This window comes from Nanorana parkeri, unplaced genomic scaffold, assembly GCF_000935625.1.
Source record: "Nanorana parkeri isolate BGI_ZX_2015 unplaced genomic scaffold, ASM93562v1 scaffold502, whole genome shotgun sequence".
Taxonomy (NCBI): domain Eukaryota; kingdom Metazoa; phylum Chordata; class Amphibia; order Anura; family Dicroglossidae; genus Nanorana; species Nanorana parkeri.
Window position 1 is genome coordinate 786,604 of NW_017306770.1, and position 13,484 is coordinate 800,087.

Consider the following 13,484-nt stretch of genomic DNA (forward strand, 5'->3'; position numbering starts at 1 on the left):
TTCACTTCCTGTTCTGCAGACTCAAGAAGTAAAAGGATAGCTTTCCAATGGAAGATAAATCTCCTCAAACAGTTACCGCAGGATCAATTGTCCACATTGCAAGATTTCCCCTCTATTACTACTCTGATGGCACCTTGGGATTTATTCTCACTTTCATTCCCGTGACATTGGTGATCAGGACAATTAGAGTGAATCTTTCCAGTGGGAAAAAAAAAAAAAAAAAAAAAATCACACACATATATACACATACCGTTTCCACGAAAATAAGACCTACCCCGAAAAAAAAGACCTAGTACTATTTTTGGGATTTGATAAAATATAAGACCTACCCCCAAAATAAGACCTAGTTGTGACCATTCCCAGGGCCGGTGGTGGCATAAGGGGGAACTTGGAGAGCTGTGGGAGAGAATCAGCGGTGCCAATGAAGCCAGTGCTAGAGTAAGCGAGGCTGCAGCGCAGGAAGCAGAGCCGCATAAGCCGATGCCTCCTCTATAGCGCCGACTCCTGTCACAGGCAGAGTGCTACCAAATGCACTCCGCCTGTGAGGAATCAATAGTGAAAGCGCGCTTCGCTCATTCTGGCCAGCGATTGGTTACCAAATTGCTCTTGGAAAGGTACGGCACCCATGATTGCCCTGATCACCCTATTCCTAAATTTGCCACTCACTCCTGTCTTCCAAGTCTTCTACCGGTATTATGGTATGGTAAGACCTACCCCGAAAATAAGACATAGTGGGTTTTTTTTTTAAACCAAAAAAAACATAAGACAGTGTCTTATTTTCAGGGAAACACGGTATATATAAGTCTTTCGTTAAACTTTACATTTTTGGTTTGGATTTCAATACACATTATAATTGGGGAGCTGTTACTGTACTAAGGTTCAGAAGCAATGCCTGTACTCAATTCTGAGAACCTGTGTTAAATCAGTCATAAAACAGTGCCCTATACACAGTCTACATTTTAATAAAACCATTCTGTTGAGCATTAGAGAATGAGTGTCAAAAGTGGACGTTTCACGTTATAAAATTGCCAACCTCTGCTCCTAGTCCGACTCCTTGTTCTGCTGCGGCTTCTGTCTCTATCGCGAGGCCGTTCTTTACTCCAGCTGCGACTGCGACTTCGGCTGAAGCTGCGACTTCTGCCTCTTCTTCTATTGTACCGGTCCCTGTAGGAGTCTCGGCGAGGCATATTCCGATCATACTCTCGTTTTCGAGAACGGTCATCTTTTTTACGGTCATCTCTACTTCTGAATGTAAACATTATAAAAAACACCTTTTTGTTTCCGTCAAATGGAAAAACTAGTACAACACAAACAACCCTCTATATCAGGGGTGCCCGTAAGGTCGATCGCGATCTACCAGTCGATCGCGATCGGAAGTTATATTTGACAGGGTGCAGTTCTTAGGCGTGGCCAGCAGGTGGCGCTCTGTCCCCACAAGCTCCTGACACTGTAAGCCGTGGTTCACAGAGTACAGCATGCAATAGTAGTGCGTTCATCGCACTCGCACCTACCCGCGTTCTGTTCCAGGTGGTGCGCTGCGGTGCCTTTCGTTGGTAGGTCTTATTGAGCTGGTCCTATAAAAAGTAGATCTTAACACAAAAAATTGTGGGCACCCCTGCTCTATATCAAGTCATACATAAAAATAAATACTTCCTCAGTGGTCACTGATATTCTTAGACAAAGATTCAGCACACGCTCGAATATTATCCATAGACTGTGGATTTATTGACTTACACCAAAACAGGCCGCTGATTTCTATACAACTACTTATTATATTGTACACACACACACACACTTTATAAAAAGAGCTACATAAAGAAAACATTGTTACAGCATGCATGCCACAAAAAAAAAACATTTACCATTTTGGGTGCACTGGGGAAGAGTAGCGATTTCCTAACAGAATTGTACAATATTCCTGCACTCTAAAGATAAGATTTTACTCCATCCCTGACAAGGCTGCTGTAGAACTTTCCTACAGATGCCTATCAATGCAGTTCTCCATATTTTACTATATGGTACCCACTTGAGAAATGATGTATTATCTACCCTCTAGATCGAAGGTTCTCAACCTGTGTAACCTCAGGACCCACATTTGTCCTTGGTCATTAAGTTGTGACCCAAGTTGCACTGCAATGGAATGCAGTGCGGGATGCTGTGCTGTAAAGGAGCTCCATCCATATGTGCATCCACTTGTACAGCTCCCTTGCACACCCTGTAGAGGTGGAGGGAGACTTAACATTACATCACTTCGGTCCAGGCACCTCTACAGGACACGCGAGGGAGCTGTAAGCGATGCGCGTATGGATGCACCTCCTTCGCAGCCATAACCCCAGCTCACCCCACCTCAAGCTAACACTCAGCACATTTTGAATGGTTGCTTGGTACGTAAACTGACAGTGCTGTGCTAGGGGGAGGCTGAGATGCCTTTCACCTTGAAAAGTTGGAAGGCATGTGGGGACCCACTGAACACAGGGTCGCGACCCACTTTTGGGTCATGACCCCCCAGTTGAGAACCAAGGTTGTAGATGATTTCTTCATATATTGACAGTTGCCAACAATAAAAGGCAATTATTAAGAACTTACTGGCAAGGTTCTTCCCAGAAATGCAGATTCAGATGGAGCTAAAAACCTTACCCCACCCGAGAAGGATTTTTCCCAGAGCTGATCTTTAACTTTCCCAAAGAATACCATAGAACAGACTAAGGTATTACCTTGTCGTTTTTGAACTCTGTACTTTGCTACCTCCTACACGTGATGATGTAGTGTCAACATCTTGTTTTGTTTCCTGTCCTCCAGATCTAAAAGAGTTTTGAGCGGAGTTGTTCTCTCTATCAGAATTGCTTCGTCTTCGGTTGTTTTCTCTGCACAGAAGTGACAAAGAAACAAAGCTACAAAACATTAAAAAGATTAGCATGGGAACCGAGCAGCAATAATAACAAGATAAAAATCAGACTGACACTTATGAACATACAAATCAAAGAAATAATTTTGTACAATTGTCACTCCACACACTATCTCAATATTACGATATTCAAGTCAGTGGTTCTGAAACTTGCTTCACCAAAGCCTCACATGACTGTCACAAGATGGGTGATTGTCCTCTCACAAGGTAAAAGATGCCTTTTAAATGTAAAAGACACAGATATTTATGTAGTGATGCCATGTAAATTAGGTCTCAAAATAATGTTGAAGTTAAAAGAAAGTTGAGGCATGAAAAGCTCCCTCCCTCCTACTAAACTAGAGCTGCAGCTAACGATTATGTTCATAATCGACTAGGTGCCCAGTTATTTTTTCAACTAATGAATTGGTTGAACCAACTAACCGATAATGAGAATAGTTGCCAACTATTATCATAATCGATAATCATCTATTTAATCGATTCGTTGTTGCCTCAACAGCCCTTGCAGAATGGGCCTTAACAGAAAAAGGCTAACGCCCCTTAATGGCACACGCCTGAGAAAACGCGTTGCGAATCCAGCGAGAGATGGCGGCCGAGGAAGCGACCCGACACTCCGAGGACCATCCGCAAAAACATTAAGGAATCCGACTCGCGGAAGGGAGCTGTAGCACCCAATTAAACCCGGAGAGCGCGAACCACATCTATCCGTCCTATGAACGGGCTTCGGACACCAGGAAGGTAAAAACAATGTCCACATTGAGATGGAAGACCGGAAACCCCTCTGGGAGGAAGGACGGTCGAGGTTGTAGGATCACCTTGTCCCGATGCAAGACCAGCAACGGCGAAGTGCAAAACAGAGTAGCCAACTCCGAAACCCTGCGAACGGAAGTGATCGCAACCAAAAAGGCCACCCTTTGAGACAAGGGCAGAAGCGGAAGTTGCCGCAAAGGTCCAATGATACCCGCAAAAACGAGAGAACCAGGTTCAGATCCCAAGGCGGTAATGGGGATCGACCAGGAGGAGCAATCTGCGTAACCCCCGTACGAAGGTGCGAACCAAAGCGGAGGACGCGATGGGCGTCCGGAAAGAACTGTCCAGGCCCGAAACCTGGGACTGCACCGCACTTAAGGCCAGCCGTGATCTACCTCACGGTGCAAAAAGACCAAAACCCCGGTCACCGAGAACAAACGAGGCGGAAAAACACACGACTCACACCCGGCAAAATAAGCCCTTCAGGGAGGGAGATAGATCCTCCGAGACAAGGCCCGCGGACTCTCAGCGTCGAAGAGATAACCGCAGCCGACCGACCTCAGTCCCAAAGGATTACAGCTTGGTAAGTCCTCCGCTCTACCAACTGAGCTACCGAAGGATCCCTTCAAAACCGGGCCGTCAAGCCAGCAACTGTAGAGACGGACGGCACACCGAACACAGAGAAAGAAGATCCGGACGAATCGGCAGCCGCCAACTCAGGGAGCCCCCAGGGCATGCACTGCATCCCCCCCAGAATCCCGAGCCCGGGCACCACAACCAAACAGAAGGGCAGGCAGCCCCTGGAGTCCTCCCGCACAGTGCCTGCCCCACATACATACCACCATGTTGGGGAACGCGCACCGTCCTCGCACCGCAGCCACCGCCAGCACCCGAGACGTCGGGCCGAATCCACGCGGAGCCAAGAGGTAAGGACGAGTAGGGATAGCGGGCCAGCGACCACAGTTGCGGCATCGCCAGCCTGTACGGAGTGCTGTGACCGGTCGGCCGAGACCACCGGTCATATGCAATTCCATTGGGACAAGCCCACAGGCCACTCCGTCGAGACAGAGTTGTCGCAGCCGACCCACCGTAGCAGAGCCTGCATGCGCTCGCCGGTCGCCCAGGGGAGACTACAAGGATCCACCACATCCAGCATGTCGCCCGGGCGGCACTTGCTAGAAGAATCATCGACAAAAAACAGGAAGAAGTCAGGTAAGAATACCCGAGAAAAATTCTTAGCTCCTTACTCCTGACGCTAGGCAAAAAACTGGAGACTTGTCAGCAGGTGGGGGTTTTGGCCACCAGCAGGGGCCGCCCCTAGGCTGTAATTGGTCTTCAGTTTTGTGCCTAGCGTCCTTCTCCTGCAGGTGGCGATATTACCCTACTCTACATGATCTCCGATCTGTTCCCTGTGTCCTTCAATGAACGGAAGAGAAACTTTTTTTTTTTAAACTTAAAAACTCAATATTGCTACCAATAGGTGATCATTTTCAGGTGAAGCCTTTAAGTGGAATGAAGGCTGCAGCCAGCATTCGCTTTAAACTGTAAAGCAAGCTATTTACTGGGAATCCATGAACTGAAGCATGCTGCTCGGAATAAAACCACTGAGTGCTAGCGCATGTAATGGGAAAGTGATAAACACAGGACTATTTCAATGAAAATGCATTCTACCTTCTCTTGATAAATCTGTGTAGTTGTGAAGCGCTAGAAAAATTACTTTCAGAAAATAAAAAAAAACATTAATTTAAAGAAATTGCCATTGCTATAAAGACCAGGTTACCTGCTATCTCTATGACGAGTACTCGAAGGCTGAGGACTATGATTAGCTCTTCTTGAGCCTCTTCTTTCCCTTTCGTCATCTCTAGGCTAAGAGGAAAAACAAAAGGAAATTTTAACTAGTCAGACATAAATGCATTGTATGTATTTTTCCCCAAGGAAAGCAACGTTCTTATATAATCTACAACCCAGTGTCACATCTTACACAGGTATTTTGAAAACTCCAGCTGGAGGAGTGTGGAAATGAGTATATGCTTCTTGCATGCCTGATATTTTAACAAAAAAAAAATACTCCAGCTTGTTTAGCCTATTCTTCATTGTGTTTTTGTGGTTGCTCCTGCACTGGTACAATAGTATCTGGTGGTTGCGTCCTGTAGTTAGGCGACTATAGATTAGTATCTATAACCTAATGAGATCTTTACTTCATGTTAACCGGAGTAGGAGCCCTTGTGAAGCTCTACTTAATAAACCTATTACCTCCCTCCCTAGAATGGCACGTCTAGTAATATTTCATATCTTTACTGCCACCAAATTGGTAATTGAAACAATTTGGAAGACAGCAGTTTTGAGCTTCAAGGCAGCCAAATGTAAACTGATGAAAACAAATGGTTTACAAGAAATCACTGCTGTTTTGAATGATACTTATGCCTGATATTTACATGTCTAGCTACCTTGGATTTTTTATTCTCAACCATCATGATTTGACTTTGTTATGTTGATCATTTCATTATTATTATTATTCTGGATTCAAGTCCACCCCCTGTGACTCTTCTTTCTCCTTCTATTCTAATCTTTTCTTACCCACCCCCCACCTTTTTTTTTTCTTTGTTCTTCTTACTTCCTTTCTTAATTAGCACCCCCCCTACTTGTTTGTGTTTTTTTTAGACTGCCTATGATGTGGTGATTATAGGGACATACTGAGTGTATAACTCAGGCAGCTCATGGGTCACAGTTCTATTATGTATGCTTTTGTTTTCCACGTTTCCCCATAGACCACTCGCTATCATTTTCTGAACATTCTGTATTTTAAGGTTTCATTTTTTTTTCCATGCAGGTAACGTTTTTAATAAAGACACAAGGAAATATACAAGTAGCAAGTACAAAATAAAAAATAGGGAGCATGGTTCAGCAACAAGAGCAAGATGTTAAAACAGGGTTTAGTAGAAAAAGCACCTTGTTGCAGCAAAGTACAAATACATAATAAGTAGATAATCATTTTGAGTGCCAAAAGGTCTGTAGAATAAAGCAGATCAGTGAAAAAACTAATTGGGGGGGGGGGGGGGGGGGGATAAGAGAGATTAAAGTGAGGCCATCATGGCAATGACAAGGGAAAATGTGTCGTGTTAGTCAGGGTTTTTTGTTTGATGGAAGGTTACTATTAAAATAGGTCTAACTAATGCCATACCCCATACTATACTATACCATAAACTCTGTATTGACTTCATATTAATATTGAAATGCAGTAATCAAAAGCAAATTAAGACAAATATACATACAATGATTTCCAGGATAATACATGCAGCAGATCAGCAGAACAGGGAGTACTACGTTTTTTTTCTGGTTAGATGAGAGTTCTGGTTAGTTGAATACCAGATAACTGAGCGTTTACTGTCATTTCTTTTATAGGACACTATGGATGCACAATAACACATTTAGAAGCATAAACAAAATGAGTATTTAAAGGAATACCTCTTCTCTCCTCACTTCTCTTTCTTGATGTTCTAATGCATCTTCTCTTACAGTGACTGTTGATGTAGGCTCAGGAGGTGGGAGGTAACTCTTGGTGTTCACAGCTTCAAATAATTTATCCACAAAGCCCTGGGTTTCTAAAGAAGTTAAAAAATCAACAGCTTTAAAACAGAAGCACAAGAAGAGAAAGAGTTTCAGCAGAAAAGTATTTGCGATATAGTTATACTTTAGAAGGCCTGAGGCCAAAAAGACCTCCAAGTAAAAATTGCTGGATGGAATTCGAAGTTTGCAGCAAAATGTGAAATATATGGATGAAACATCTAGTGGGATTCCTGATGCTTAAAACAAGAAATCATTACGTTCTTTCTCTGGAGCTAGTTGCCTGAGGTTGTCAATTCTTCCCCCTCATGTTTCCCACTCACAGGGAGCTTTGTAAACCTTGAACATCACATACCCAGGAAGTAACTTGGCTCATAGCTACCAGCATAATCAGCTACCTGTGATTATATAATTGTTTGGAAAGGCAGGGATTGTATGGCTGAGTTCTTGTAAGTAAGCTGAGCACAAGATCTGCAGAAAGATCTCACACCGAGTTCACAATATGGTGACCGATTTTTCAGCAAGTACTCGTCATACGGTGGTGTACATCATAAAAATATATTTTACAGGTTTTCTTAAAGGTTTCATTTATTCAGCTCGAGCTAATCAATTATAGTCACAGTTTTTAGAGGCTCTTGGACACGTCAATTATAAGGCCTGCGAGCCGGAAACGCCAGTCCCAAGCTTTTTTTTTTTCTCTACTCTAGTCTATGCACTCAGGCAGAAAAAAAACTTGGAGCAGCAATTCAGCCGGCTGCCCTTGGATGACCCTGCACCTACCTCCTCGCCTCTGGTCTTGGAGGCTCTGGTAAGTGCCACTGTGTGTTTCCAGCACTACAAGTGTGAGCAGTCCCTGTCCACTATATGACAATCCTGGTGTCCTATGTGTGAGGGCACAAAAGTGTCAGCAGGACACCAGGACTGTCATATGATTAGTGGCTCCCGGCTTTGTACCTCGGCAAGCAGCAGGGTTAATATTTTTTTTTTTCTTTATGTACGGCCCCTGATTTTATTCACAACCCTCAGCATGACTTTTAGTAAGTTTGGATTTGATATACTATGACCAAATTGAAGAAAAAATGATAAATGAAAAAGGTAAAAAATAGGGGGGAGGATCCGACGACTGGTCTCTTTTGTGATAAGCAGTAACATCTCAGAACTTTGCTCAATACAACCGATAGACATTTTGGCCTTTACTCAGCTTGATGTTGCCACACTGTCATTCACACCACCCAGTGATCATACACCACCACCACGCGAACGCATACCATCGCTCACTCACTCACTTCCCGATCATCTCCCTGCAGAGAGCGATGACTATCAGTCAACACTAACCGCAGAGATTCCCCCCTCTGATCCTCCAGCGCTGACTGGAGGAATAGACAGGGGAGGGCACAGCTGGCTCTGCCTCTAGATGGGCAGAGCCTGCTGTCAATCAGCTAGCTGGGTGGATCTCAACAGTATTGTTGGGATCCGTCCCGGCTGCGGCACTCATAAGCGTGGTGTAGCTCGTTATATAATGAGCTTTGGGTCATAGGAGGATGTTAGTATATGTCCTCCTGTGACCCTTAACCCTTTCGCTGCCAAGCCCTCCAGAACATTTTTCAAATCAGCTGGCCAAACCATTTTTGAATTTTCTGCAATTAGAGAACTAAGGGTTAAAAAGTTTACCCCATAGTTCTCTTTTAAGGTAAATTACTGCCTGCTTGTCTTGGGAAACGCTGGCCAATGCAGCTGATGTGAGCGTGCGCTAGGGGGGTTTTATGACAACACTGTCATTATTTTAATTAGAGAAGAATGATTGGTGAGATATTTGTAGGAAATAGATTTTTTTTTTTCTAAACTCCATGAACCCGAATTGTTGGCTTTCGATTTATGAGAGCCACAGACCGCTTTTAATTTCTTGTTTTAATTCTTCAACGTGTGCGTTTAGGGAACACATAAATGGCAGACCTTTCTTCATATAGAAATATGCAATGTGGACCATCTAAACACGAGCTGTGCTTGAGCTCTTTTACAGGAAAAAAAAGAAGAAGAAATGATACCTCTTTGAAGAAAAACATCGAGCTGATCTATGCACAGCGCCTTCAGTTCTCGATCATTTTTATCCTTTTTCACCAACGCAAGAACATATTTTGCAAGAGCCGATGGATCAGCATCACAACTGCAATCCAAAAATAAGGTAAACATAAAAATGACTGCAAAGACAAGTGGAAGAATCTAAAACGTATAAAGTAGTATTAAACTCTCAAAAACTTTTTTTCAATAATAATTTTTCAATAATGAATCCAGATGAAACAAATATACATTGTCCAGCTTTACGTTTTTGCCCAAATACTATCATCATGTTTCTGAACAGCTGCTACAAGATTATCACTAAAGATTTATTATCACTAAGTTAAATCGCAATCAAAACCCTTTTAGGTAGATTTCTATTACTGTCCTAAGGTCGACACTGGAGAGATTCCTCTTCACTACCTACACCAGGGGTCAGCAACCTTTTACACACCGAGTGCCATTTTTGCAAAAACGTCAACTGGTCACGTCAGGGAGGTGGGTGGGACTTCAATCTGACAGCCGGCTCGAGCAAGCTCTCAAATGCAAAAAAATTAGTTTGCGTGCCAGCCGATGTGTGCCGGGGGTTGCCGACCCATGCCCTACACGGATGCCAGGAAGCACTAAGAAATCTTTGCAACTGGGTCTAATAGACTACAACAAAAACAAATTCTAATATGCATCCAAAACATAAACAAATTTGTTTCAAGTAGAGCTGAGCGTTAATCAAATGCAGCAATGCAATATAGAAATACAAAGCCTACAATTATAAAATTTACACTATTTGTTACAGTTACAGACACTATAAAGTAGAGATGCCCCAAAATTTCGTCCGAAAATGGTACTATGGTTAAATTTCCGAAAATGTGGTGCATCCCCCGATACTCTCCTTCCCGCTTGGCGGCAGTCTGCGTCCCCTCCGATTCCTGATGCTCTCCCCTGTGCTAGCAGAGACAGCAGGCAACGTAGGGGACACAGAGCAAATCCAGCAGCTGGCGCCCAGCAGAGAGGAGAGACAGGAGGCCAAGCGGGCTGGTGCAGAAAGGCGAGCTCGGCTCCGGGACCACGGGAGGGGGTGGAGCAGTCAGGATGCAGAGTGGAGAACAAACGCTGAGCGATCAGCATTGATCACTCAGTGTTTGTAAATAACTGGGGACACAGTGATTACTATATCCACAGATATGAACAGGAAGTGCTAATTTATGAATGGGACATACTATCTGCTCACTTTATGAATGAACAGGAAGTAGCCTAGTACATACGCTTCCTGTCCATTCATTACTGGGTGGATAGTAAATATTTACCATCTCCAGATTGTGAATGAACAGGAAGACTGTGTAATAAGAGCTTCCTGTTCATTGGGTGCTGGGGCTGCAGAAAAATAATCTTTTTCTATTTTAAAAGGGAAATATCAGGGGTCTGTAGCTCGCCATCTACTGAGCTATGGTTCACGGAAGGATGTCAGTATATTGTACAGTGACCCTTATGAGAACTATGGGATAAAAAGGTTATCGCATAGTTCTCTTTTAAGTATGCATGAGATCCATGCTACAATATGAAAATCTAGGGCTGGCGAAATTAACGATTAATTACCCGATTAATCGTTAAGTTTTGATCGATTAAAATTATTTTGATCAATAATGAAAAACACTCTCCGCCGGCTTCCGGGTCTTCCGAGTAAAAACAATTTTATTAAATCGAACAGGAAAATTTTATTCAGAAACAGTCCTATGAAAATCCCGTTAGTAAAAGAAGGTTCACCACACCACTGGGGTTATTTGGCAAGCATTAGGAGAGCTCCAACATACCGCCCACCACCCCCCTCCCCGCTGGGAGCCCACTGCATCCCCTCCAATACCTGCTGCTCTCCCCCATATCTATGGGCAAAGGCTGCAAGAATTGGAGGGGAGACTGAACCAATCCACCTGCCGGTGCCCAGCGGTGAGAAGGTTGTCAGGAGGCCGAGTTGGGCAGTGCAGGGAGGAGAGCTGTGTGACAATCAGAAAATGTGTAAAATATTTGCTGATCATTCCCTGTAATATTCAAACATTGCAGTGATCACTACTGATAACTATGATGTTTGTACATAATTGAGGACATAGTATTCAGATACTGTGTCCCCAATAATGAACCGGAAGTGTGCTACATCACTTCCTGTTCATTCATGATTGTGGACATAGTAAACAGATACTACGTCCTTGATTTATGAATGAACAGGAAGCCTATGTACCGAGTGCTTCGGCTGTAGAAAAAGAGATTGAAAACTTGTGTCTTCAATCTTTTTTTCTTCATGTCAAAAGGGAAATATCTGGAGTCTGTTTAGACCCCTATATTTCCCCAAAGCCCCTGACAGTAAAGTAATAAAAACAATAAGTTAAACTAAAGTAAATTAAAAAGACTAAAAAAGAAATAAAAGGAAAGCACAGTCTGAAGCCGCCATCCAAGATCATAAAGCAAAGCACAGTCTGAAGCCGCCATCCAAGATCATAAAGCAAAGCACAGTCTGAAGCCGCCATCCAAGATCATAAAGGAAAGCAGTCTCCAGCAGCCATCCATCTACTAGCTTGGAGAAGGGGGTGATGGGATCAAAGAGCAAAGGACTGGACAAACACGGCTTATTAGCACACACAAGGGTGACTCCATAGGACCCTGCAATGGAAAGGAGCCACCCTAAAACAGGATATCAGGGCCAGTGGTCAGGAGACCAGCTGATTCTACAGGAAATAAACTTAAACGTTAAGAGGCAACATCCATATTAATTTAATTAGCATTTGAAATAGCTGAAAAGCCTTTTGACTTTATTATCACATTAATCTTGTTGCTAGAAATAGCTGCCATTGCAGACACAGCACAAAGGACAGACTTCAGACGTAGTTCTTGCATACGACAATACTCTACTAGCCACTCTTTAATACACAGCCTTTATTATAAGCTCTCTTACACAGTCCAACTCCGGTTGGATCAGGTCATATCATTCCAGCTTATGGGTCCCCTGAGTGTACTGAAAGCATAGAAACCATGGACAGTAAGACCCCTGAGACAGGCAGGATAAATATGATGGTGCAGCCTGAACGGCAGAAACATAGAAGACTATGAATCTGTGGAACAAACACACCCCAGTGGAGACAACCTAAAGTCAATTAGACAAGCTCAGCTGCAAAGATAATAGAAATAATAATAAAGTAACACTAATCTAATCAGAAAATAATTGAATACCAGAAGGGGGGGAGTATGAAATAAAACACTGCACACCTTGATAAATGATATCCACACCTCTGTCTCTGTAGAAAGGAGTGATATTATAGGGTGAAATACTACCTCAGCCCTGTCCTTCAGGTCGCAGCCATATCTCCTAAGATCATATTGGCAGTAATGGCATAAGACCGGCTCTCTGTAATCAGACTATGCAGTCATGCACAATAGGCATTAGAAGCTTCCTTAAAAGGATCAGTGCATTTATTTTTTTTCGGTCCCTTTAACGTATAACTAAAGCCAAACGTTTTCTTTTCATTTTCAATGGATTAGGACAGTTGTTACTGCAATACCTGTTGAACCTGCCAGTGAGTTTTACCTAGTGCAGCTTCCTGTGATGGTGTGACAACAATGCTGCACTGCTCCTGAATTCAGGGAAGTGTTGTCACTCATGTACACTGTGCTTGCACTACAGAGGAAGAAAGGGTTTCAGGGGGACGTGGCCATTAGTATTTTTACTGCCGATTCACAAATCTGTAGCTTGTTTACCACACCTAGTCCTGCCCAATGTTTTCTGGACTGACTGTGTTGCTGTGCACTCTCCCACTATGACATGGTGTCTGGGAGGGGAGTGCATGAGATATAAATGAAAGAAGATTTGGCTATTTGTTTAAGCTGGTCATACACTAACTGGTTTTATTTTCATTCAGTCTGCAAGCTGAGTAAAAAAAACATATTCCTCCATCTACGCTAAATAGCATGGATGGACAAATCTGCTGTGGCTATTGTATTCTGACAGCCGGCACACACTGCTGTCAGGGCACATGAACAGTGACGGCAGCCAATGTTCTGCCAAAACCATTCCGTCGAGCTCCTTTAACCCCTTCGTGACTGACGACGTACAGTGTACGTCGCCAGCATCGGGGCTGTTTAAACTTGTAAAGCGGACTGGCGGCTTTACAACATAAGCGATTCTGGCAACGTACCTGTCGCCAGATTGCTTCTGTGTCCCGTAGAAGGG

The 13,484-nt window shown here is 43.5% G+C and overlaps 1 protein-coding gene across 2 annotated transcripts in view; it reads right to left on the bottom strand.

Moving 5' to 3' along the window:
• The window catches only part of RBM26 (RNA binding motif protein 26), a 64,095-nt gene that overhangs the window by 40,458 nt on the left and 10,153 nt on the right, over positions 1–13,484 (bottom strand). Inside the window, exons 2-6 of one of the 2 annotated variants that reach the window (XM_018561135.1) lie at positions 9,262–9,380; positions 7,118–7,254; positions 5,433–5,518; positions 2,715–2,864; positions 1,034–1,245 (exon numbers count right to left, since the gene is read on the bottom strand). In XM_018561135.1, the coding sequence (XP_018416637.1) occupies positions 1,034–1,245; positions 2,715–2,864; positions 5,433–5,518; positions 7,118–7,254; positions 9,262–9,380 (704 nt within the window). The remainder of the gene's footprint in view (positions 1–1,033; positions 1,246–2,714; positions 2,865–5,432; positions 5,519–7,117; positions 7,255–9,261; positions 9,381–13,484) is intronic. The other variant, XM_018561136.1, reaches the window with a different exon arrangement.